General features: G+C 45.3%; 1 protein-coding gene across 7 annotated transcripts in view; it reads left to right on the forward strand.

Annotated features, from left to right (window-relative positions):
* The window catches only part of NUP93 (nucleoporin 93kDa), a 79131-nt gene that overhangs the window by 43735 nt on the left and 9709 nt on the right, over positions 1–25687 (forward strand). For 4 of the 7 annotated variants that reach the window (XM_006752857.2, XM_015558869.1, XM_006752859.2 and 1 more), the window contains 9 exons: positions 1099–1161; positions 7179–7307; positions 15906–15980; positions 18600–18689; positions 20443–20582; positions 22247–22379; positions 23551–23708; positions 24528–24693; positions 24952–25045. In XM_006752857.2, the coding sequence (XP_006752920.1) occupies positions 1099–1161; positions 7179–7307; positions 15906–15980; positions 18600–18689; positions 20443–20582; positions 22247–22379; positions 23551–23708; positions 24528–24693; positions 24952–25045 (1048 nt within the window). Of the gene's footprint in view, positions 1–1098; positions 1162–4537; positions 4640–5177; positions 5231–7178; positions 7308–15905; positions 15981–18599; positions 18690–20442; positions 20583–22246; positions 22380–23550; positions 23709–24527; positions 24694–24951; positions 25046–25687 lie in introns of those variants that run through there. The other 3 variants (XM_015558886.1, XM_015558881.1, XM_015558872.1) reach the window with 3 other exon arrangements.

Raw genomic sequence — 25687 nt, forward strand, 5'->3', positions numbered from 1 at the left:
GCCATGATAAGGTGCATCAAAGCACAGTCTGCGTCTGCTCTTGGTTCAGGACCAGCACTCAGCGACAGTGGCTCCACAGCTGTGTTTAGCAACTGTGACACTAAAGCCAAAGACCACTCGAGAAAGGAAATTCACAAGAAGGGTTTGTTGATTTGATGTAGTCGTGTGCTGTGAAGGCTATAAACAAAGTTCATTAAAATCCTTCCCACCACTTGTGTCTGGCTCCCCTGCCATGGCCAGAGCATGGCCACAAGCTGCCCACTTCTACATGGATAAACGGCATCCTAGCTGTATGTGCTCTGGTTTATTGAGGCCATTCCAATGTAGGCAAGTAACTGTGTGCATATTAAACCAAACTGGGCTGTCTCCTCCTCACCCCACCTGTATTAAACAAATAGTGGATGTCATCAGGCTTGAAATAGGGAGCACATGTGGCAAAACCCCAGCAGCAGTGGTAAAGAAATGAATTTTTGGGTATCCCAGCCATTGACAAACAAGTGAAAAATATCCAGGCAAGTAGATAGCGATGGCGTCCTCATTGTTAGGAAGAAATGGAAGAATTAATCGAAAGCAACAGAGAAATGAACAAACAGATAAATAATAAATAAATAAATAAATGTTCTAAGTATGAAATAAATGGTCTTTTCAGGAAGGAAGAAAGGGAAGGAAGGAGGGAGGGAGGGAGGGAAGGAAGGAAGGAAGGAAGGAAGGAAGGAAGGAAGCAAGCAAGCAACATTAGAGGCACTGTGACTTGCTGTGTAACCAAAGCTATGTCTATATCTATAATATGAGCCATTTAGGAATTGAAGGACACTCCTGGCTGTTCACATTGTATGTTTACAGGACATGAGACTTTCCACTACTGTTCCATGGGGACTTTACCTCTGACAATCATCATGTGCTCCCAGAATGAAAGAAACTAGGAAACATCTATTTTTAAAAATCTGCTTTGATATTTTTTGAGTTGTGAGTCTTCTGAGGGTTATGGTGGGCAGGATGGAAAATACCTGCATGGTACTTTTCTTTTCCTTCAGTGTACTTTTGGTGTTTGGAAGGTTAATCTGAACCTAAGTTGTGTCATTTCTCCCCCTTTCACAGGGCTTCCTAAAGAATGAGAAGGACAATGCCCTGCTGTCGGCCATCGAGGAGTCCCGGAAGAGGGTAAGAAACGAGCCTAAGTGTAGATGTACAGCTGTGGTGAGGGCGGCCTTGTGTACCAGCAGCAGGTTCTGGAAGCTGGAGCCTGTGCCCAAGGCCCAGCACTCCTCCCTGGACTGTGAGTTCATCAGTTCTGCAGGAACTGCTTTTCAGGAAAACATCATGCTTGTACATCCATGTGTGTTTAGTGACCGAAGTGCATCTGAAACACTGGACTATCGATTAATTATTAAATTAATCTTAAAATGGAAGGGCCACACAATTCTTTGGTTTCGTTGTTATAGGAAAAAGTGGTATTATGGTTTCTACTGAATCAGCAGTTCAGAGAGACAATTGTGATCATTGATAATTTTCCTCAATTTCTTTTCCTTTTATCACCCAAGTTGACTTTCTATGCTACCTTTTATTATTATTTGTATTATAGTTGACATATATTATGTTAGTTTCAGGTATTCAACATTTATATTCCTTATAATATGATCACAATAAATCTGGTAACTGGTCACCATAGATATTTATTACAGTAATATTGACTATTTTCCCCATGCTGTACATTACATTCCTATGACTTTTTAAAAAAAATATTTTTATTGATTTCAGAGAGGGAAGGGAGAGGGAGAGAAATAGAAATATCAGTGATCAGAGAGAATCATTGATTGGCTGCCTCCTGCACGCCCCCCACTGGGAATTGAGTCCACAACCCGGGCATGTACCCTTGACCGGAGTTGAACCCAGGACCCTTTAGTCCGCACTCCAATGCTCTATCCACTGAGCAAAACCGGCCAGGGCCTGTGACTTTTTCTTTTTAATAACTGGAAGTTTGTACCCTGTTTCTGTATCTGAGTCTGTTTCTGTTTTATTTGTTCATTTGTTTTCTTAAACTCCACATATAAGTGTAATCACATGATATTTCTATACTGTAATACTCTCTAGGTCCATCCACTTTGTTGTAAATTGCAAGATCTCATTGTGTTTTTGTTTTATTTTTTTAATTTTTATTGATTTTTAGAAAGAGAGGAAGGGAGGAGAGAGAAAGATGAAAGAGAAACATCAAAGAGAGAGAAAGAGATGAGAGAAAACATCAACCAGTTGTCTCCTATATGCACCCTTGCTGGGGATTGAACCCAAAACCTAGGTATGTGCCCTGATTGGGAATCGAACCCATGTCCTTCTGGTGTAAGGGACAATGCTCCAACCAACTGAGCCACACTGGTCAGGACAAGATCTCATTCTTTTTTTTAAGCTCTTATTCTTTATGCTGCCTTCTACATTAATGATTTCTCCAGGCTCTTGAAAAAACAAAACAAACTAGCTTGACCCTTGAAAGAGTAGTAAGTAAGTCAGCCAGGGCAGCCATTACAAGTGCAGCAATATTTTGCAACAAGCATTCCCTCAAAATATTCAAAGGTCGCTTATTTTACTAACATGTGAGTTATCACTCCTTGTTTCTGACAAGGATTAAAAGATAAAAACCTTTCCAAAACTTCCCATTATTGAGTAAGATATTTTCAGGCCACCGGAGTCTTTTGGGGAGGGAGGAGGAAGGCTATCAATTATGTGGAGTTGATTCTACAAGGGCAGTTTGTCTCCCAGTAGGGGGTGCATCTACAAAGGTGAGTAGGGGTGAAAGAGAACTTTGTTTTGCGGTTACTTATATAAAACTCGAGGCCCGTTACACAAAGATTCATGCAATAGGCCTTCCTTCCCCTGGCTGCCGGCACTGGATTTCCTCCGGCACCCGGGACCCAGGCCTTTGGTCCAGCCGCAGCGAAGAAGCCAAGCCTATTTGGTCTTCAGTCTTCAGTCTTTGCTCAGGCCGGAGCCTGAGGTCTTCCCTTTGCGCCTGTGTATGCAAATTAACCTGCCATCTTTGTTGGGTTAATTTGCTTACTCATCCTGATTGGCTGGTGGGCATAGCGGAGTGATGACTAATTTACATATTTCTCTTTCATTAGTGTAGCTAATCCTTATATCAAGTGAAATACATTTCTGTTTTATTTATGTAAAAAAGAATAAAGTGAAAAACTGCGTCTCAGTGTGCTTTATTAAAATGTTCCACGCAGGTACAAGTGTCTCAGTGGGGTTGCTGTGAGAGAGGGCAGCAGGGGGCTTGGTAGCTCTAATTTATAAGAAAATGTTCCAAAGGACTGACATGTTTAATTATCAGAGTAAAATGCCCTAAAATGTTATTAATTATATTTTTGGCAACAGTACTTATTTCTAGAAATAGAGACATTCACTTGATTCGGATTTGAAAATATTTAAAAAATTTTGTTTTTTGTTCACATTTTGATTGAGCCACCAACTTTGATTCTCCTGCTGTAAAGGACCAATAAATTAAATTAGGACTTCGAATGCTACCGAGCCTTATTAATCCACTTACCCTATGTTTCTGGAATTGGCAGTCTCTGAACATTGTGTCATACTGAGACTAAATGTGCAGCCAGCCAAAACATTTAAGTGACATACCACAGTGCAAAATGTGTACATATGTGTTTGTGAGGGAGACGTTCCGCTGTGGGGAGCCAGTTGGGGGAGACCTTTCCCCTGGCCGGACACTGGGAAATGGCCACTAAGCAGGAGTCCTTTTTCAAACAATGGCTGAGCGGCTTCCTGGCATTTTGGTGGTAATTTCATGTTTGAATAACGTGCCAATGTAGTCATATCTTTTTCCATTTGGTGCATCCCAGCAAAAACAGAACAACATTATCGGAACATATGTAGAGCGTCTAAAAGCCAGCAACAGCTCAATGATAAGTGGGTGTGAAGTCAAGGCATGTTGCCCTCTTCCCTTTATGAAAAAGGGGTTTGAGTGCTCCCCACCTGTTCTCAATTCCGTTGCCCAGTCTTCTCCCTGCCTTCCTTTCTTTACTGTGTTGAAAGAGCTGTATTTCCACACATAACTGCTTCGACATTTTCTGTGCTTTGTCCTGTCTTCTTTTAATTTTAGACCTTTGCATGCCCTTCCTGGTCATTCCTTCTTCTTCCCTTGGGTTTCTTTCCTCTTTGATCCTATTCCCTGCACCCACCTTGCCTCCAACCCCCACTGTCCTCTTCCCATAGTTTTTAGTTGCGTAGCTCTGTTGATTTTCTCATGGGCTCCCCTAGTTGACATTCCTCTTTGCACCTAATCCATCATGTGGATCTAGAGAGAATAGGCTGGAATAGGGCAGATGGGTGGCTGATCATTCCTGATTAGCCCACAAATTGGATGTTCCATTATCTCTAATGTAATTAAGATAAGCTGGGGGCGGCATGGTCAAGGGAAGAGAATTTTAATGTTGGACCATTCATTTATATTTGCAGCTCCTTATCACACTAATGATGAATGGAACCACAGTGCTGTTTATTCAGGTTGTGAGGTTGTTTGTAAATGAGTAGCTGGCATACCTCTCAGATCTATCCTAGGATTTGAGCCCAGAAAGCTGCCAGTTTTCAGAGTACATCCTGTATCGAAGACCCAAGAGTTCTTGGCACACAGGTGGGCAGCCTGGTTAATGGGATGGTTAATCCCCACTTGTTGTCACTCTGACCCTTACATGATGCTGGAAGTCGGCTCCCACCATCCTCATCAGCAGTATCTCTGGATGGTGTACTGTCTGTTTTCTTCGGTTTCCGTTCCTACTCTGCCATTCTTGTCCTTGAGAAAGACTCTTGTGTGTGTGCTGGGTTAGTGCCACAGCTTCGTCAGTGCCTCACTGGCTGTTGCGAGCTTGGAAAGCCTTGCCCCACCCTCCTCATTTCTACACACCCTGGTCCTTGTGCCTCGTGGTCCTCCTTTGTCCCTTGCTGAGAGAGTCTCAAGGCTGAGGAGGTGGTTGTCTGACCACCCAGTAGGAAGAATTTTAGAAGAAATTGAGATTCACTTGTGCACTATTTCTGGATATTTTCTAGGAAAACCCCCCTTCTCGCCTCTACCTTTCTGTTCTGACATACTTCTCGCTATTCAAAATACATAGTTTTCACGTATAAGTTCATTAATGTAACAAGAGAAAAAGATTTTTCTTTAACTTTTTCAGTCCAGGCTAACTGGCTGGAGTGGTCCATTCCGCCTGACTCTGAAGAAAAGTAGGTGGGACACTGTTTTTAAAGTTTGCAACAGTCATTTCTCCTTGTGTCTTCAGAATGCACAGTAAAAAAGGATCCATTGATGGATCAAGCTTGCAAGATGTGCCAGCCTTCTTCCTAGTCATTTTTGTGCGCCTCTGGTGTGCTTCTTTTTCACATTTTAATAAATACTGGTCCATAATCAGACATCCCACTTGCGGGAAGAGTATGTAAGTTTTTCCTGACAGTTTTCCAAAGCTCACGTAGATGGTTATTATCGGTATAAATTATCTGCATTGCAAAAATAAAGCAGGCATTACTAATGCTCATTCCCTCAGTGCCGCCTAATTAGATGCCAGTCTGATTGTAATCAGTTGTAGATGAAATGGCTTTTTGAAAAGTAGGATTAAGTTGATAGAAACTTGCTCTGCCAATTAAAGAAAAATAGGCTAAGCATGGTCATGATTCAGTATATCTCTATAAGTTGCTTTAATTTCCTCCTCAGAGGTTTATTTTGTCTTCTTTCCCTCCCTCTTTTCCTTCCTTCCTTCTCTCTCTGTCCCTCTTTTCGTTTCCTTCTGCGTGCCTTTGTTTTGGTCGCAGCTGCAGAGTCAGCAGTAGACAGGAGTTGGGGTTGCCAGACATTTCAGTGGTGACTTGGAATAGACCATAGAAGGCTCTGTTTTTTTTCACTGGTTTGCTTCCTCCTATAAAAATATGACTTTCTTTAAAAAATGAAGACACTTGTTTTTTCTGTTCTCTTATCTTAGATGCTTATTAAATCTTAAAGTAGCATAATCCATCATGATTTTATGTACTACTGAGAAAATAAACTGACATGCTGTCAGTTGTAATATGTAGCCTAATTTCAGAGGTTTTAAAAATATACAGGGTGAGGCAGAAGTTGGTTTACAGTTGTGGGTACATGAAACAGAGTTTATACTTGTATTACTATTTGTTATATTATTATATTATTTTCCACCCTACATTTGTCTTAATAAGCACATGAAAAGATGTTCAACATCATTAATCATCAGGGAAATACAAATTAAAACCATGAAATATCACCTAACACCCATTTAGGGTGGTGACAATAAAAAAACAACACAACAGTAAGTATTGACAAGGATGTAAAGAAATTAGAACCTCTGTGCACTATTGATAGGATTGTGAAATGGTACAGCCTTGATGGAAACAATCCCTCAAAAAAATTAAAACAGAATTACCATGTGATCCAGCAATTCCACTCTGGGTATATACCCCAAAGAATTGAAAGCAAGAACTTGAGATATTTGTATACCCAAGTTCATAGCAGCATTATTCATAATAACCAAAAGGGAGAAACAAGCGACTCAAGTGCCTATGAATAGGTAAGTGGATAAACACATTACGGTGTATACATACAATGGAATATTATTATTTGGCCTGAAAAAGCAAGGGAATTCTGACACATGCTACAACATGGATGAATCTTGAAGACATTATGCTGAATGAAATAAGCCAGTCACAAAAAGGCAAATATTATATGATTCCACTTCTGTGAGGTAGCTAGAGTAGTCAAAGTCAGAGACAGAAAATAGAACAGTGGTTTCCAGGGGCTAGGGAGAGGAAGGAATGGAAAGTCACGGTTAATGGGTACAGAATTTCAGTTTTGCAAGGTGATGAGTTCTGGAGATGGATGTGGTGATGGTTGCAGAGCAGTGTGAATGTACTCAGTACCCTGACTATACTCAAAAATGGTTAGGATGGTAAATTTTGTTATGTGTATTTCACCACAATTAAAAGTTGTTCATGTGTTAGATTTGATAAAATGGTATATTGCAAACACATGTCAGTGAACTCTTTAAGGATCATTTTTAAAGTTAATTGCTTTATCTCTACTCATGGTAGATGCAGGGGGCGAGGGGGCTTAATAGAAACCATGTTCTTTGCTTTTTTCATTTGGGCCGTCTCTCTCTGCTCGTCTCTGACAGACCTTTGGCATGGCTGAGGAGTACCATCGAGAGTCAATGCTGGTCGAGTGGGAGCAAGTGAAACAGCGAATTCTCCACACACTGCTGGCATCAGGAGAAGATGCCCTGGACTTTACTCAAGAAAGTGAGGTGGGTTGGGCCCAGAAGATGAAACACTGTTAATAAAAATGGGAGGTAGCCCTGCTGGTGTGGCTCAGTGGTCAAGCATTGACTCAAGAACCAGGAGGTCATAGTTCGATTTACGGTCAGGGCACATGCCTGGGTTGTGGGCTCGATCCCCAGTGGGGGGCATGTAGGAGGCAGCCAATCCATGATTCTCTCTCATTAATTGTTTCTATCTCTCTCTCCCTTCCTCTCTCTGAAACCAATAAAAGCATATTAATAAATAAGTAATTATTATCTATCTGCTGAAGACTCAAATATGCATCGCAGCCTCCAGCCCTAGACTCATTTATCTGACGGCTTCTTGGCTGTACATGGATGTCTCAGAGCCATCTCAAACTACACATGTACAGAAGTGAGTCAAGACAGCAACTGCCCCCCATGTCCCTCCCGGCGCCAGCCTCTCTTCTCAGAGTTTATCGTCTTTATAAATGGCAATTCCAGTTTTCACTTGCTCAGGTCAAAAACCACAGATCGACTTTTGTTCTCTGCTTCCACCTTGTCTCTCGCAAATGCGGTTAACACTACTTTAAAATATACCCAGAATCCAACCACCTCCACTGTTAGCAGTCTGATTCAGACCCTTGTCAGCTCTTGCTCAGCTTATTGTACTTTGCCTAACTGGTTGTTGCAGTTAGCTATTGCCAGGTAACAAAGCACTCCAAACCCATAGAGGCTGAAAACAAGTATTTAGCTTAGCTGGGCATTTCTGGCTCAGGATCTCTTGAGGCTGCTGCAAGGTATTGGCGGAGGCAGTGGTCTCAAGCCACATGCGGCTCTTTGGCCCCTTGAGTGTGGCTCTTCCTAAGCCTGAGGAGCACCCTAATTAAGTTAATAACAATGTACCTACCTACATAGTTTAAGTTTAAAAAATTTGGCTCTCAAAAGAAATTTCAATCGTTGTCCTGTTGATATTTGGTTCTGTTGACTAATGAGTTTGCCGACCACTGGGCTGAGGCTACACTCATTTCAAGGCTCAGTTCAGGACAGATCCACTCCCAAGCTCACTCACATGGCTCTTAGCAAGCCTCAGGTCCTCTCTGGCTCCTGGCCTAGGGACCTCAGTTTCCTGTCATATAGGTCTCTCAACTGTACTGTTCACCACATAACTCACTTTCCTTAGAGCAAGAGTGAGGAATCTGAGGGAGAGCTAAAATGCCCCCAATACAGAAACCAGTCTTTATATATCTTAATCTTGAAAGTGTTTTCCTATCTATCCCCTCTGTTCAAAGTAAGTCACTAAATCTGGCCTACAGTCAAGGAGAGAGGATTATATAAGGGCTTGAGTCCCAGGAGGTGGTGATTATTGGGAAACCATCTTAGAGGTTGACAGCCACACTGGTCTCTCCACTTTTTCCCTTGCACAATCTCAACACAGCAGCCAGAGTAACGCTATTAAAACACAGGTTAGATTGCGTCACTCCTCTGCTCACTTGGAGTGAAAGCCAGCATCTTCACCATGGCCTGTAAGCCCCTACCAGACTCAGTCTTGTTGCCTCTCCAAGCTCCCCTTCTGCTACTCTCCCCATTGCTCTTGCTGCTCTGGCCACATGAACTCCTTACAGGTCCCTGAACAAACCTGGCAGGCTTGCTCCTGCCTTGGGGCCTTTGTGCTTCCTGTTGCTTCTGCCCAGAGTGCTCTTCCCCCAGATAGCTGCCTGGCTGTCTCCCTCTCATAGTTCTCCTTCAAATATTTACCCAGTGCCATTTCACTGGGGCCTTCCAAGGTCTTATTGTCTGAAACCCAAGCCAACCTCTTGCATTCAGCACCTCCTAAGTCCCCTGTCTTGCTTTATTTTTCTTTTTAGCACTTCCTTCTATATGCCATTGTATATGTTTTCTGTCTTTTTATTGCTTATTGTCTGTTTCTCTCATTAGGATGTATTGATTGATGGTAGTACTAGGTTGAGGGTTTTCTCTTCTTGAAAATCTAATTTTTAAAAATGGCAATGTAGCCCGGCTGGCATGGCTTAGTGGTTGAGCATCAACCTATGAACCAGGAGGTCACGGTTCGATTCCCAGTCAGGGCATATGCCCAGGTTGGTGGCTCAATTCCCAGTAGGGGATGTGCAGGAGGTGCCAGTCAGTGATTCTCTCTCATCATTGATGTTTCTACTTCTCTCTCCCTCTCCTTTCCTGTCTGAAAGCACTAAAAAATATATATATATTTTTAAAAAGGCAGTGTATTTATGATTCAAGAACTGAAGTATCCTGTCCCCAAAAGCCTATTCCCTCCCTTTTTGCCTCTTCCAGAGGCAGTCACTATTATTACTTCCTTGTTCATATTTCCAATGTTTATAAAATGCAAGTATATGAGACTACATATCTTATCCCCCCCCTCCTCGTTACACAAAAGTTAGCTTACTGTGTGCTCTGTTCTGTATCTTGCTTTTTTCTCAATATATTCTAGAGACCTTTCCTGGGAGGGATTTTGTGGCTACGTGTAAATACGTTTTCATTGATTTTTACAGAGAGAGGAAGGGAGAGGGATAGAGTGATAGAAACATCGATCAGGCTGACTCCTGCACTCCCCCCACTGGGGATTGAGCCCACAACATAGGCATGTGCCCTTACTAGGAATCGAACCAGCAACTCTTAGTTCCTAGGTCGATGCTCAACTGCTGAGCTATACCAGCTGGGCTGCCCTGTGCTGGGACACTGTGGCTTGATTAGTGATGTCTGCCCTGTGCTGAGAAGCTGTGGCTTGATTAGTGATGTCTGCCCTGTGCTGGGACACTGTGGCTTGATTAGTGATGTCTGCCCTGTGCTGAGAAGCTGTGGCTTGATTAGTGATGGCTGCCCTGTGCTGGTACACTGTGGCTTGATGAGTGATGTCTGCCCTGTGCTGAGAAGCTGTGGCTTGCCACACATTTGCTGCTCCGGTGTGGGGAGAGCACAGCCCTGGGTTCAAATTCTAGCTTCACCACTGATCTTGTCCAAGTTATTTGACCAAATTATTTAACCCTGCAGACCTTCAGTGTCTTCACTGGTGCAATGGATTATCGGGAAGATTAGTGATAACCCGACCCATCATGGCTATCCCGTACTATATTTTGTAAAAAGCAGTTTCAGATAATTTAGAGGTGCAGATTAAAAAATTACAATGTTAATGAAAATTATAGTGTTAGACATTTCAAATATTTTTACCAATGCTTCTCCATAAGTTATTTTTCCAGAAGTTGTTTTATGGTTAGCTAGCATTCTTCTCCCACTCCCACAAGAGCTAAGCTAGCTGAGGCTCAGAGAGATGTGTAATATCTGGGTGAGACCCAGGATTGTTTCCTTCTAGACCATGTTCTGTTGAAGCCTGGGTCGAGGGTGGGTAGCTTGGCAGTTTGTCATGCCTGCAGGATAACTTCACACATCCCATATCTACAAATTTACTCCTGATTTAGAAACCAGTTTTTCTATTAAGTTAGCCCCCCCCCCCCCGAATAAAAAGGTGCTAAAGTCATTTGTCTTAGGAAATTATTCCTTAAGGCTCTGTTCACATACCTTAGACTCAGAGACGTCAAGATTCTGATCAGAGTCTTCGGAAAGGAAGAACTAATGTCCAAAGCCCCTGATCAGCCTAATATTTCTTTCTCAATTTCTTGTGAGTCTGGGAAGATAAATAGAATAGCTCATGGTTTTATAAACTTCATTTTTTAAAATGGTGTTAATAGGTTGTGGTCTGTATTGGGATTTGGAAGTAATTATAAGCTGTTAATGAGATGTTCTTTCTTGATTGTTCTCTTAAAAATAGGCTAGTCTACTTAGTAGACTCTTCTTCCCTGACCTGGAGTCCCCTTGGGAAGGGAGTTACCAGCACTTGCTGTTCTCTGTGACACCTAGCAGAGTGGGTAGGTTGGCTGTAAAAGCCAGTGAATGGTGTGGTGGCTTTCTCTCCAGGTTATCCAGGGAATTGCCACTTTATGAAACCCTGTGGGTTTTATTGTTTGTTGCTGTTGTTTTGAACTTTTTTCCTAAAGTACAACGTGTCCAGAAAAGCCCACATCCTAAGAATACAACTCAGTGAATGAGCACAAATGGAACACACCCAGATGGAGAAACAGAACATTACCAGCACCCAAGAGTCCTCCTCATTATACGCCTTTCCAGTTACTGCCCCCACTGCCTCCAGCAGGGGAACCACTGCTGTGACTTCTAACATTATAGATTAACTAGAGGCCCAGTGCACTAAATTTGTGCCTGGGTAGGGTCCCTAGGCCTGGCCCAGTGATCAAGGCCAATCAGGGTCTTCTGGCTGCTGACCCAGGCCTCCCTTTGTTCCGCGCCGCCCCCTCGTGGTCAGCGCATATCATAGTGAGCGATTGGTCTCCCAGTCAAACTCCTGCAGGGACAGTTTGCATGTGTGTGTGTGTGTGTGTGTATTTATATTGTCTGTTTTTGAACTTTATGTAAATGGAGTCATACAATATGAACTCCTGTTTCTGCTTAACATTCTGTATATCGTTGTAAGCCGTTCATTCTCATGGCTGAACAGTGTAACTGCAATCTGTGTACTCATTCTGGAATTGATGGACATTTGGTTAGTTTCCGGTTTGGGGCTTTTATAAATAGCACTATTGTGAACATTTTGTCCTTTTAAATTTAACCGTTCTGGTGGATATGTGGAACCGTGTGTTTTTACAGGCTTTTTCCATATAATTTTCTTCAAAGTAATGGAAAGGTGATATTATCTTCACTTGGGCAGGCACTTTTCTGTGTGGTGCTGCTGACCTGACAGCACATGGGGTATGAGCAGTGTTGGGAATCGATGTATCTTAGCCAACTTTAAAAACAGCACTTAAAGGTAAATTTATCTAACCTTAGTGGGGTCCGTGGCTGTGCTGGAATTAGACATAGACAATGGATGGGTCCTTAATGTGTTGTCTGGAATATGACTTAGCCTAGCAACTCGTAGGCTCAGTAGAGAAGCTTAACTAGAGGCCCAATGCACAAAATTCATGCAGGAGTAGGCCTTCCTTTCCCTGGCTGCTGGCACCAGCTGGCACCTGGGACCCGGGCTTCCCTCCGGCCCTGGCTTTGTCCGGAAGGACGTCTGGTCTAATTAGCATATTACCCTTTTATTATTATAGATAGTTACAGATATGATGGTCACATTCCACACTGTGATGTGTGAACAGCTTATATGGACATAGTGTCTGATTTTGATAACTGACTTAGTGCCATATTTCATGAATTCCATGAAAGATATGTGTATCTTTACCACATTTTAACATTTCTGAAACCAGGATGTCTTAAATTCAGTGGTGAGTTGCATAGTAGTACTGGTTTCTGGGTACAGATTTCATAGCCAGCATTGTAAATTACTCACTTTGGTCCCATTGTGCTCATAGAAAGCCAGTTTACTTTCTTCTGTAGTATCGCCGTATTTCCTCTTCATTCTGTACTTGTTTTGCTAGGAGTGTTAGTTCCCATACTTTGCTCCCTAACTAGAATGTGCCCTACTTGGGAAAAGTTTGATTCATCCCTGGATACACTTTGAACAAAAGTAGATGCTCAGTAAAAGTTTGTAATTCCCTCCTGTCATGCTCCAGCCACGCCTCGCCTGTTCTGGGATGCTCTCTTAGAATGCCTGTTCTGGGAACACCATCTGCTCTGAGAGGACCCTTGTGGCTGTGCTCCCAGAGGTGGCTGTTTCTCCACATTTCTCTAGACTCCTGGGTGAGCCCCTTCTCTGGCCCTGCCTTCCATCTCCCCTCCCTGTCTTTCCGATCTCTGGTTCCTGTTCCTGTCACCCCCACTGTATTCAGTCTGGGCCCTATGCAGGGAAACCCATAAGTACGAGGAGTTTGCAATGTTATTCCTACAGAGTATACCAGTTTCCCAGCCTCAAGCAGCCCTTGGCTTTGAAATTCCAACAAGCGTTTGCTGGTTCCTCGGCTCAGGAATGTGCACGTACACATCCTGTGGACGGATAATTGACCTCATGTGTGGTGACATAGAGGCTGGGCCAAGGGCAAATGAAGGAAAGGTGCTTTTGAAAACAAGAGCATTAAGCAAAATTAATTTAAATGGAAATCTGAAACCTAAAATCCAACTACTTTTTAAATGGATAATTTTAAAAATTGGGTTTTTAGTACTGGATAATGTTTCTCAAGGCTATTTGTGTGTATTTAGCTGAAACAGCTGTGTCCTTGCAGAAATGTTTGAGTGCTGCTCCCCTGTCGTTCCCCCGCCTCATTCCCCCCCAGGTCACTGGGATTAACAGGCGTAGAGCTCTGTTCTTTAAAAAGACCTGTGATGGTTGGTTCTGTTCCATAACAGTGGTTTATTGAACAGCCCTCCACTCTGTCACTGGGAACACTCAAAATTAGTGCAGATGTTTGAAAACGAGCTGCTGGGGCTTCTGTTCATACAGGAATGTGTTTATTACAAAAAGACCAGACGAGAATTTCCAGCCAGCTCCAAGTAACATATTTTAAGTTATGTTTCTGTCGTGTCCATGTCTGTCTATTGTTCAGTGTAGGATTTATTTCTATGTTTATTTTTGTATAAAACATAACAGCTAACACTTATTGGCTGAGTGTTGGGCACTACGCTGAGCTCTTTCTCCTTAGTCTTCACAACAGTGTTGTGAATACTGTTTTTCTCCCCATTTCATCTTCATCACAGACCTATGAGAGCATCTCATCCCTGCTCCTATTCTATAGCTAAGGAAACTGAGTCTCAAAAGAAGCAATATACTCAATCCAGGTCGCACAGCCAGTGAGTGGCGGAGCCAGAATTTCTAACCACTCTTGTTCAGTGGCTGTCCTTGGAAGCTGTGCCAGGCTGCCCTGGCCGGCAGTGGGTGCCGACTTGGGATGCAAACCAGGGTTCCACTGCTTCCTATTGGAGTGACCTTCTGTGCGCTTTGGCGTCTCCATCTGTAAATTGATGTGGTGAAGGTACATATCTCAGGGTTGTGGAGTGAATACATGGATATTAAGACAGTGCTTGGCACATAGGAGGTGCTCGGTGAGTGTAGTTATTATTATTGTAACCTAGTAGTTTTCAGTAATTCCGTGACTCAGATAGGAATGGCCATGGTGTATATTTAACTACATGTGCCAGACTGAAAGGTAGCAGGGGGCGAAGATAAGAGGTAGGGATTTGGAATAGTCATGGGGTCAGCCAGCTTCTACCCAGGTCGGTGACGTGTTTAAAGCTCTTTTTAATATCAGTGACTAGAAGGTCAGCGCTGAGGGGGACCTCTTGAGATTGTCTGGGACAGCCCCTTCACCCAGCTAATGGGAAGCAGAGGCTCCAAGAAAATGTGCCAGTCCCAAAGCCCGGGAGAAAGTGGCCTTCCTGGAACCCAGGTGTCCCACAGTCCTGTTCCTTCTCCAGAACCTGAGTGTGTACAGCCCACCTTTCTGCCTCCAGCCCTTGCTCCTCTCTACCCGACTCCCAGGGCAAGCTCCTACGCGTCTTCCGTTGACTGGCTTTGCTAGTGCTAGGAAGTATTGCTGCTCTCTTCCACTGGCTTCCTAAGCCTACTTTAAACTGCTTTGTTTTAGATTTAGAGAATACAGCATTTATTTCTTTTTAAATGAGAGAAGTGTATAAAAAACTTGGTTTCTACAGTACAGTACAAACTAAAGTATTGGAGATTTAAGAATATACCTATAGGATACACCTAATTTTGATCCATATTTGTTTACAGTAGGGAGTAAGCTTAAAGATTAATGTTAGTCTGTCTGTCTCTCTCTCTCTCTCTTTTAAATACTTCTAATATTTTCCATATATTTGTGTCTAACTCTCCCCAACAGACGGTAAGGTCTTTGAGGGCAGGATCTGCGGCCTGGCTTGTTGTCATCCATGTGGGTCGATGTGCACACAGCTGTGCACAAGGCAGATGGGCTTAGTGGGGATGTTACTGAATGGCTGTAGGACGGCCCACCCTAGACTGGCTTCATGTCTCCAGATGCAGGAAACTAATCAGCAGCTGTTGTCTTAGTGTGGGCTCCAGACTGGAAGTGTTGAACCCTATAAACTCCATTCCCTAGCTGTGTGATATGATTCGTGGAAACAGGAGGCCCACACAGCACCGATGGAGAGGGGCAATGAGGTGGACCGGGGGCTTGGAATTGAAGCCAAATTTGGGGAAATGTACATTTTCAGGAACGGTCACTGAGATAGCCTTACAACTTACCCCGCCACCCCATCATTTTTCAGTTAACTGAGTCCGATGGCCGCCCTCTTCTCATGTTCATGGTAAAAAAGTTGCTTTCTCATGAAACCCCTAAAAACATCATTTGGAGGAAGTCTGCCTAGGAAACAGACTCTTCATAGCTTTGTTAAAGGCATGCATGTGGTTACCAAGAGGTCGCCAGTTGATTCCTCGTCAGGGCACATGCCCGGGTTGCGGGCTCAATCTCCAGTAGGGGCGTGCAGGAGACAGGCCCTATGATATTTCTCTCTCATAGATGTTTCTCTCTCTCTCTTTCTCCCTTCCTTTCTCTCAAATAAAAACATTAAAAAAAAGACAGGCATTTGTTTCTATAATTTTTTATTTGTTTGTTTATTTGACTGAATGCTGTTCTTAACCAGTTCTGAATGTGTATTCATCTACAGCCAAGTTACATCAGCGATGTGGGACCCCCTGGGCGAAGCTCCCTGGACAGCATCGAGATGGCCTATGCCCGACAGGTGAGCACACCCTCAAGGAAGATCGAGTCCAGGAAAAATGTGGGCCCCCTGGGGAGTAAAAGCGAGCACAGACTTCATGTGAAAGTCAAGCCCTGAAGGCTCATTCAGAGAACTGGTTAATATTTTACCATCTAGGCCCCTGGAGAATTCCATCAAATTGGCTAATCGACTGACTCCGATTTGATTTAGGGAAATTGAACTCTGCCTCTGCACTGGCCCAGGCATCTCATTTTGCATTTGGCAGCGGCCCATGCACAGTAAAGCAGGGTAACTGCACTGCTTAGCAAACGGAGTTCTCTATTAACTGAGTTACCTGGGGGCTGATGGTCTCATCAGAAATCCTTCACCTTGTCTGGAGAAATTTTCTAAATGCTTTTCTGCTTCATAAGCATCGTATACTCACCACTTTCTAATGATGTCCTTGGCAAGCTCACGCTGCTGTGGGACCGTGGTCCAGTTGTGTATCATGACCATGTAATCGTATGGGTGTAGATTGAGGTAACTGTAGGTGTGGGGAGCACAGGGACTCATTGGACTGAAAATGCCCTGAGGACACTACGTACCTGGAACTGACTTTTTTTTTTTTTTAAACATATTTTTGTTGAATTCAGAGAGGAAGGGAGAGGGAGAGACAGAAACATAAATGATGAGAGAGAATCATTGATTGGCTGCCTCCTGCATGCCCCCTACTGGGGATCAAGCCTACAACCTGGGCATGTGCCCTTGACCAGAATTGAACTGGGGATCCTTCAGTCTGCAGGCTGACACTCTATCCACTGAGCCAAACCGGCCAGGGCTGGAACTGACTTTTCGAATAAAGCAGTGTTGGCCATCTGTATGTTTTATTCCAATTTGCCACTTCCTTGCACAAAGTATCAAAAAGGGGAAATTGTTTCCTGAATCGAGGGTGGCAGACTTCCATCCCTCTAACACCCCTTGGTAAGAAGTCTCAGTATGCTGTGGCCACTTCTAACCAGGCAGCCGAAGCCAGACCCCTCCTTCCAAATCCCTCAGCTTTTACTACTAGACCCTCATTTCTTTTCCTCCACTCCCATTTTGAGATCCCTCCCCACTATATCTACATCCTTTAAATTTCACCTTCATTGTTTGGCTGACTTCTTCCATTGCCCCAGCCACCACCAGAGTTCAGGCCTAATAAGTAAGCTTCTGAGGAGAGAAACTGAGTCTTTTGTATCTGAAGACGAGGGTTCATAGAGCTAACATTCCCAGCACCAAGGACACCACAGTGTCATGTAGCTGTTTAGTGCCTGTGCCTTCCAGTGGGGAGTGAATCTTTACATCGCAGATTGAACATGGTACCTTGCAAAGCGGGGAGGGCCCCATGCTCATTGAGTGAATAAACACCACCTTACAGTTTAAAACCCATTTTAAATCTTTGCAGCGCCCCCAGAGGCTATGTGGTAGCATCCCCCATTTATAGTAGAGGGAAGTAGGGTGTCAGGGCCAGCCTGACAGGGTTGAGCCGGGCTGAGGCAGGGAGGTGGGAATTGAGAAAAGAAAGAAAGACAGGAAAGCGGGGTCGGGAGGACCCCAGTTCTCTTGATGAACTGAAGCGAGTTTATTAGCTATACAATCCTATTTATACATAATACACTGAATAGGAGGTCTATCAAGAGGAATGTATTCTTTGTTCCTCTTAATCTCTAAGGGAGGGATACAGCAGAAGGACAAGTTCTCAGTACAGCATATCTCAGTAAATAGGTACAGACTTCTTGGCAAGCTATGAAAGGCTGTTTTCATTCTACAAATGTTACTCCCATTCTACTGATAATCACTATCCAAACAAGTCTGGGAAAACTGTGTGGGTAAGGGTCCTAGCCTTGCTAGCCCCTACAGGTGCAAGGACCTTGCCAGCTTACATCTGGCCCCCAACAGTAGGGTTCAGTGGGTTCCTGGTTTGTCTAACATCACTATCTTGTTCAGTTCCTGGTAGAGCAAGGACTTCAAATGTAAAGACTAGAACTTGCTAGTTTTTACAATAATTATTTTAGTTCTTTTAAAATACAATTCAAAGTAATAGTGGTTTTTTTCATACCTTAAACATCACATAATTCCTTTTCCTTGGGAACATTTGCTGAGGAGAAGGGCACTCCAAAGTGTAACAGCCGCTGTTCTGACCCGGGGAGGGCTGCAGCCACACCCTCCCCACTCAGTCCCCGAGCCCTGGGCCTGGCCCGTTCCATCCTTTTGCTGAAAGATTACCAAACTTTGCATCAGGTTCCTAGGGAGCAGCTGCGGGAGTCCTTCCATTGTCCATCTCTCCCTGTCTGGTCCTTGCTCCCTGGGACTGAGGGTCTGCTGGGCAGAGAGGCACAGAATGGCCTGCGGTACTCCCCCCAGGCCCACCCCGCTCCTGGTTCTCAGGTGTCAGGAAGGGTCGGGGGGCAGTTAGCTCTTGTGTGCACGCGGATGCTGTTGCTCAACCACACACCTGGGAAGCAGGCTGTGGTCTTGCCCACTGGGCAGGACGGACAGGAAGAGGACAGGTTGGCCAAAGCTTTGCTGACTGTGGGGCAGGAGCTGGCTTTAGCACTGCTTCAGAGGTTTAAAAAAGAAGAGATGAAACTAGAAATGTGCCTTTGCTTTTTGTTATTTCAGATTTATATCTATAACGAGAAGATCGTAAACGGGCACCTGCAGCCTAACCTCGTGGACCTCTGTGCTTCCGTCGCAGAGCTGGACGATAAGGTAGGGCCCAGAGCCGGCCCGAGCAGGAACCTGGGGGCCGGTGTTCAGAGGGGATTAGCAGCTTGCTGACTTGGCAGAAATGGGCTGAAGAAACACTCTGTTCCATGGGATAAAATGTTAACTGTTCCTCAGAGTTGTATTGTAAATAATTTAAAAAAATATATATACGTTTCAACAATGTCAGAGAGAAAAGGAGAGGGAGAAGGAGATAGAAACATCAATGATGAGAGAGAATCATGGATCGGATGCCTCCTGCATGCCCCCTACTGGTGATCGAGCCTGCAACCCAGGCATGTACCCTTGACCGGAATCGAACCTGGGACCCTTCAGCTTGCAGGCTGACGCTCTATCCACTGAGCCACACCAGCGAGGGCATCACCCCAATAGTTTTACAACACTCCCATCACCCAGGGCCTGCGTTTAATAGAGGTAGACCTCCCACGGGAAGAGTGGTGAGCTGGCCGCTTTGCCCTGAACGGTGGTATGTAGCTGTTTGCTTTGAAGCCCTGTTGGGCTTTAACTCTGCCCTCCCTGGTTTCCCTCCTTAGGCAGACCAATGGGAGCTGAGTTGTGTAGGTGATGTATGTGCTTTTCACACCCGTGAGCCCCATGAACGTGATTCTGGTGGGGCCTTTATAAACGCTCTTCATATCTTCATGTGCTGCTGGTCCCCTTGCTCTCTGACCCCCTTCATTCCCATCCCTCAGTTCTTATCCCTGGCCAATTTATCCCCCAGGGGGAAATACATTACATGGATGGTTGGATTGGTAGAAGGCCAGGAGGAAGGGGAAAAGAGGAAGGATATAGTGGAAGTACACAGATTTTTTTCCTTCAAAAATGCATCCAATGTTGCTTTTTTAAAAATAGTAAAATATAAGGCACCTCAAACAGATCTAAAGAAGAAAGGACGCGACTCACCTACCACGTCACCAGCCAGGAAGAGTTGCATTTGGGTGGATTTTCTACAGTTTTAATTTTGGAGAGGACAGTGAAAACGGGATTTTCTTTTTTCCTTTGGAAAAGTGTAAACCTGCTTTTCTTCACTCGTTCAAGGATTCCTCACTTTAGAATAGTGCAGAGGTTCAGGAAACACGTTTTCCAGGAGGGATGTACAGCCAGGCGAGTTCTGGGAGAGGGAGTCCCAGCTGTGTGGTGGGAATAAGGGCGAGAAAGCCCGCTCTTGTTCCCCTGCTCCTGTCGTGGGAGGCGCCTTCTGAAGGGACTGAGTGGGAAGGAAAAGGGGAGGCTGTGACACTCCCAAAATGGGGTAAGAGCAGTGGCCCTGGGGAGTCTCTGGAGGACAAAACATACTATTTAGGTTAAGCTTTAATTTGAAGCCTTAAAATACTGAAATGACCTTGTAAGGACTGAAATGCAGCTACTTGAGTTCAAACTCCTAGCGCGCTGGACGATTGTAAATGTATTCACTCTCTTAAGGGATAACCCACTGAGATTCAGTGTTCTTGTTAGTTCTGTGTGGTCTTAAGTATGTGGGTGGTTCTGTCAGGCCTGGGATGGTCATTGATCTGAAGCCAGCTCGGGGCAGGCTGCTCGTTGGAAGGTGGAAGCCTGGCAGGTGGCGGGGCAGAGGTGCATCTTCTGTGCTGGGCGTAGCCTGGGGGCCTCCGGTAGGAGACGTTAGCCTCTCCCCCTCCACGCCCTGCCTGCCTGTGGTGAGTAGGTCAATGCGAGGAAGAGCCAGGCAGTTCTCTAGCCCCACAGCATCGTTACGTGCCATCTTATTTATGTGCAGAACATCTCTGACCTGTGGACCATGGTAAAGCAAATGACAGATGTGCTGTTGGCACCGGCAACGGATGCCCTAAAGAGCCGCAGCAGCGTGGAAGTGCGCATGGAGTTGGTCAGGCAGGCCCTGGGGTACCTGGAGCAGAGGTAAGGCGGCGGCGGCACCTTGGGGCTGGCTCTCAAGTGCCCAAACGCCACTCACTTCTCCTGTGTCAAGTAGTCCTCAAGCTAAGTGCTCTGTAGCTGGTACAGTTTAAACAAGTTGAGCAGGTCCGAGGGGAATAATCCTGTTCTCAGAAGCATTTCTCTATCAGGACTAGTTCTGCAACGATGTAAAATCGTGGTAGGTGGGGGCACTGTTACACTTCTGTTTTTCTCCTTCTCCTCTCAAGGCCCCTCAGTAGGGAGGCAACATGATTATTAGACCAAAGTGCCTTAGGTCGGGAACCTGTTCCCTCATGTGGCTCAGCAATGACTCCTTAGGCTTTTTTTGTTTTTGCTCAGCATTTTAATTTTCATACCCGGCAGTCTTGCCACCTTTAAACCTTAGGAAGGCCCCTTGATCCTTTATTTTCCTTCTGGTTCTAGTCAGTTAATCCAGTCCTTCCCAGGCCTGTGTTTGTGCCTGGGTTTCTTTGCCACCCCCTCACTAATTGGACATGGTCACTGAGGGGGCTGTGGCTGTGCCCTGGTGCCCTAACTATTGTCCCCTTTGTTGGTAGGGCTGGTGCCATTCATCCCTCCCGTGGACACTCCTCCCAGCTCTGAATTGGCCAGCAGGGGTCGTCATGAGTGTGCGACAGACCCTGTTTGTTTTAGAGACAGGGTGCTGGGCTCTGCTGGCTCGAGAAGAAAAGCCAAGCTGAATACACTGCTCAGTTCAGCTCCTGGCCATGGGGCCTGTGCAGCTGCCTGTGGCCTGGCAGTGTGGTCCCCTTAATCAACAGAATAACACTTCATTAGGAACTCATAAGGCTTCCTGGGTGTAACTGAGGTAATTCAGACTTGGTCAGCAGAGAATAGGTTTTTATACCAAGTCCTGTGTTATACAGTAGCTACACGAAATGAACACCATGAGACACATTGAACTCGCTGGCCTCCATTAACACTGGTGCTTGCCTTCACCAGTGGTACCAGGCTGTGTTCTTTGGTTTTATATCTGGTAAGCAATCCCCCCTGCCCCTTTATTTTATTATTATTGTTATTATTATTATTTTCATTTATTTTTTTAGAATTATCTTGTCTCAGTAATTCCTTTAGCAGCGCTTGGAGCTATTTGGGAGTTTCCTGTCCACATTATTGTAACTATGTTCTTTTCCACTCTGGCGGCATTGTTCCCTGCTGGCATTCATTTTAAGGATTCACTGTCACCTGTTGATAAAAAGAATATTTTAGAACAATTATACTCACTTTTAAAGTATTTTTGCTGGTGCTATTCTTTTAAATTTTTGTGGGTTGAAATTTTTCCAAAGAAAAAGTTTAAAAAGAACTCACTTGAACATTAGGCTGTGAGCGGCAGCAATTATTATTCTGCACATTAGCCCTAATGCATTTGAAGTCCACAGTTATGTTCCTCCAGGGATTCTGTGAGTATCTGCAGTGATGAGAAATCATTACAACGATCTGCTGCCCACTGCATAGGTAATGCGGTTCGCTTCATTAAATATGCACCATTTCCTCTTCTGTGTCAGGCTGGACGTCCAGGCCCCGCCCTGCAGAGTCCACAGTCTATCTAATGCCATGGATATGGACACAGATGTGTGTAATATGGGTTTTCAACCTCCTTAGTTTTTTCTTTTAATTTTTTCCAGTTATAAGAATTATACCCTCGTGACTGTCTTTGGAAATTTGCATCAGGCCCAGCTGGGCGGCGTGCCTGGGACTTACCAGTTGGTTCGAAGTTTCCTGAACATTAAACTGCCAGCTCCTCTGCCTGGACTTCAGGTATTGGCAGTTTTCTCTGTGATCATTTATACCCCGGAGGTTTCCGTTAAAATGAGGCTATGTGTAGAAAAGAGACCAGAGGGGAGAGGAGAGAAGCTAGGAGGCCTGGGAGGCTAGTAGTGGAGTCTGTCTGATGATGGCACTTGCTCAGCGCAGTGTGTGTGTGTGGGAGGGGGGCGTAGGATGTCCTGGGTCCCAGATGTGTTTTGAAAGTAGAGCCAATAGGACTTGAAGAACTTGGAACTGGGTGTGGGAGGCAGAGTCAGGGATGACTTCTGAGATTGTTGGCTCTGACGGCTAAAAGAATGGAGTTCGATATGGTTCTTAGGATGTGGCCTCTGCGCAGCTCACAATCCCGTTGGGGAATTATCATTTATCATGCTGTGTGAAAGTGCTGCTGAGTGTTGGGATACACAGGAGGCTGGCTTCATAGAGGTGAGGTTCACACTTGTGCTTGATAAACAGGGGCTCACCAGCCTGGGGCATGGAAAAGAATATTCCACAAGGAGGGAACAGCATGAACAGATGCATGGAGTCAGGAAGGAGTATCTAGAGTATTGGCTGTGTGCTAGGGCGTGGCAAGCTTGCAGTCCACTAGTGAAGGCCTTGAGTGCCAGACGCAGCATTTCAGATGTAAACAGCTCAAAGGGGTTTAGGTGGGGAAGTGATATGATAAGATCTGGGTTTTAGAAAGAGCCCTGCAGGGGTAGATAGCGATCTGCGGTTCACCTCTCTGGAGGAGTTTTATAAACTCAGAATGAAAATGATGGTCTCTTATTGGTCAAGGAACATCTTTAGCCCTCTTTGTGGGGGTTGCAGGAGTGCACATCTAAGTTGTCACAGAACAAGTTATCTGATTTCTACTGGGGTTCCGTGGAGAAACCACTGGCTGGCTCTGAATCGGGTGGGGCACACAGTGATTTAGAGGAAGAGCTGCAGAGCCAGACTGCCAGTTGTCAGCTCACCTTGAACAAACACTTCACGTTGCCACACCTCATTTTCTTTGTTTGTAAAGCAGGGAGGAGGCAGCGGCCATGAATGGTGCCTGCCTAATGGGGTGGTCAGTATTAAGGGACCCAGTACAGGAGAGCACTTAGCTGAGGGTCAGCATGTCAGAAAGCTGTCGGTAAGCTTTTGCTGTGTGTTTATTTGAGCCTCTTTCCTCATGTAGGATGGAGAGGTGGAAGGCCATCCTGTGTGGGCGTTAATTTATTACTGCATGCGCTGCGGAGACCTGCTTGCTGCCTCACAGGTGGTTAACCTAGCCCAGCACCAGCTGGGAGAGTTTAAAACCTGGTTCCAGGAATACATGAACAGCAAAGATAGAAGGTACGGTGATGGGATGGCGTGTCCAGAAGCAGCGCTCTCTTTTCCCTCTGCATGGCTCACAATAAGTTTCTACTCAGGAAAAATAAAGTGTAGAGAGTGAGTAGGAGTCTCTGGAGAATAACAGTTGAAAACCTTAGAAGAAGAGCCAGCCCCGTTCCGGTACTCATCTCTAGAAGCTCACAATTTTCTGTGCCAGTGCGGGAGAGGCTGTGGCGGGAGCATGATTTGACTTATCCAGGCACAGCAGGGCGCTGACAGAATGATGAACTGATTAGCACTTGGTGCTTTTCTGGTTAGCTCAGTTGTCATGCACTCCATAGCTCAAAGGCTAGAATTAGAAGTTAGTTTAAATATACGGACATTATGTAGAAGAATTTGTTTGGCAATGTTAATAATGCCATGTCCCGAGATTGTTTTAAGCCATAAATCCCTATCTTGTTTGTATCAGAGGGTAAAGTAGGGTTAATGTCCTTGAGTTTCCCCGCAGAGGGAGACCCTGAGGCAAGGATTTGCATGCAGGTGTTTATCTGGGATGTGATCCCACCTGGATAAGGGACTCCCGCTTGTCCATCACTGCTGGAGGGGGCCCTGGGGAGCAGGGAGGAGTATTAACTCCCCAAGTTGCTGCCCTGCCCTGAAGCCTCTAGTGGAGGAAGCTGGCAGGCGGCCACCAGTCAGATTACAGTGATGGGAGCCGGGGGTGGCAGGACAGTGTCTGTGAACCTTGGTGACGGAAGGCTTTCTGACTGTCACGGGCGCTTTCCGATGCCCTTGAGGATCTTAGTGACGCTGTTTCTGTCTGTTCCCTCCTGTCTGTAGATTGTCCCCACCTACAGAGAACAAACTCCGCCTGCACTACCGCCGGGCCCTCAGGAACAACACGGACCCCTACAAGCGGGCCGTGTACTGCATCCTCGGCAGATGTGACGTCACCGACAACCAGAGCGAAGTGGCCGACAAAACGGAGGACTACCTGTGGCTAAAGGCAGGCGCTGCTTTTCTTGCCCAAGTGGGGCTTTAGCCCCTTCCCTCTGCTCGGGTTCTACCCGCAGCTTTTACCTGCTTAATGTATGACGCCAATAAGGCGACCAGGCTAGTGGACTTCCTGTCTCCACTTTTGATTGTGTAATTCCCAACCAGTAACCACGCCACTACCACAGCGCCTGAGCAGTTACAGCTGCAGCTGCACGCCTGGCTCAGGACATACTCCGTACCAATACACCTGTTTCTCTTGGGGGTTTAGTTGAACCAAGTGTGTTTCGATGATGACGGCACCAGCTCCCCACAAGACAGGCTCACTCTCTCACAGTTCCAGAAACAGCTGTTGGAAGACTATGGTAAGATACCCGAACCTAACTTCCTTCCCGCATTCACCCAAGGTCACTACTTACCTTTCTTCTGGAAAATCCTTCACCTCTGAACTCGCTCCTCCAGACCCAGTGAATCTTCAAAACACAGCACAGCACAACGATTCCAGTTCGCAGTAGAGGCCGTGTGGCCTCAGCAGGGCTGTGACTTATGGTCTCTACAGCAGCTGTTTTCCTAGAGCTGCTCGGATTGACATTTGCTCAGGGAGAGGCGCAGAGAGGACTTGCCTGTTCTTTCTCATAGATCTCCCAGTGGCTGTGTCAGAGCACAGATGTGGGAGAAATAGTCCCGTCCCATTTAAGAATCTTGGAAGAAAAGATTCCAGCTAGTGGTCAGTAGTTGTTGAATTCAGTTACTGCGAATCTGAGTGATCTGAAGCCCCTTTGCAGTCTTCATTCCTCTCCTTGTTGAGGGACTTCATCAGGATAAGGAGATCAGCAGCCGTTTTGTATTTCGTTTTAAGGTCCCGAGTCTGTTTCTCTCCCACCTACTGCAGCAGCTTGGGTTTCACAGCACGATCCCTAAGGTCTAGAGAAGGTCATGGAACCAGGTTGGGTTCCCGTGGCCGTGCTCTGTCCAGGGCCCCTCCACCCACCAGAGGTCCTTGAAGC

Source organism: Myotis davidii, unplaced genomic scaffold (genome assembly GCF_000327345.1).
Source record: "Myotis davidii unplaced genomic scaffold, ASM32734v1 scaffold590, whole genome shotgun sequence".
Classification (NCBI taxonomy): Eukaryota; Metazoa; Chordata; class Mammalia; order Chiroptera; family Vespertilionidae; genus Myotis; species Myotis davidii.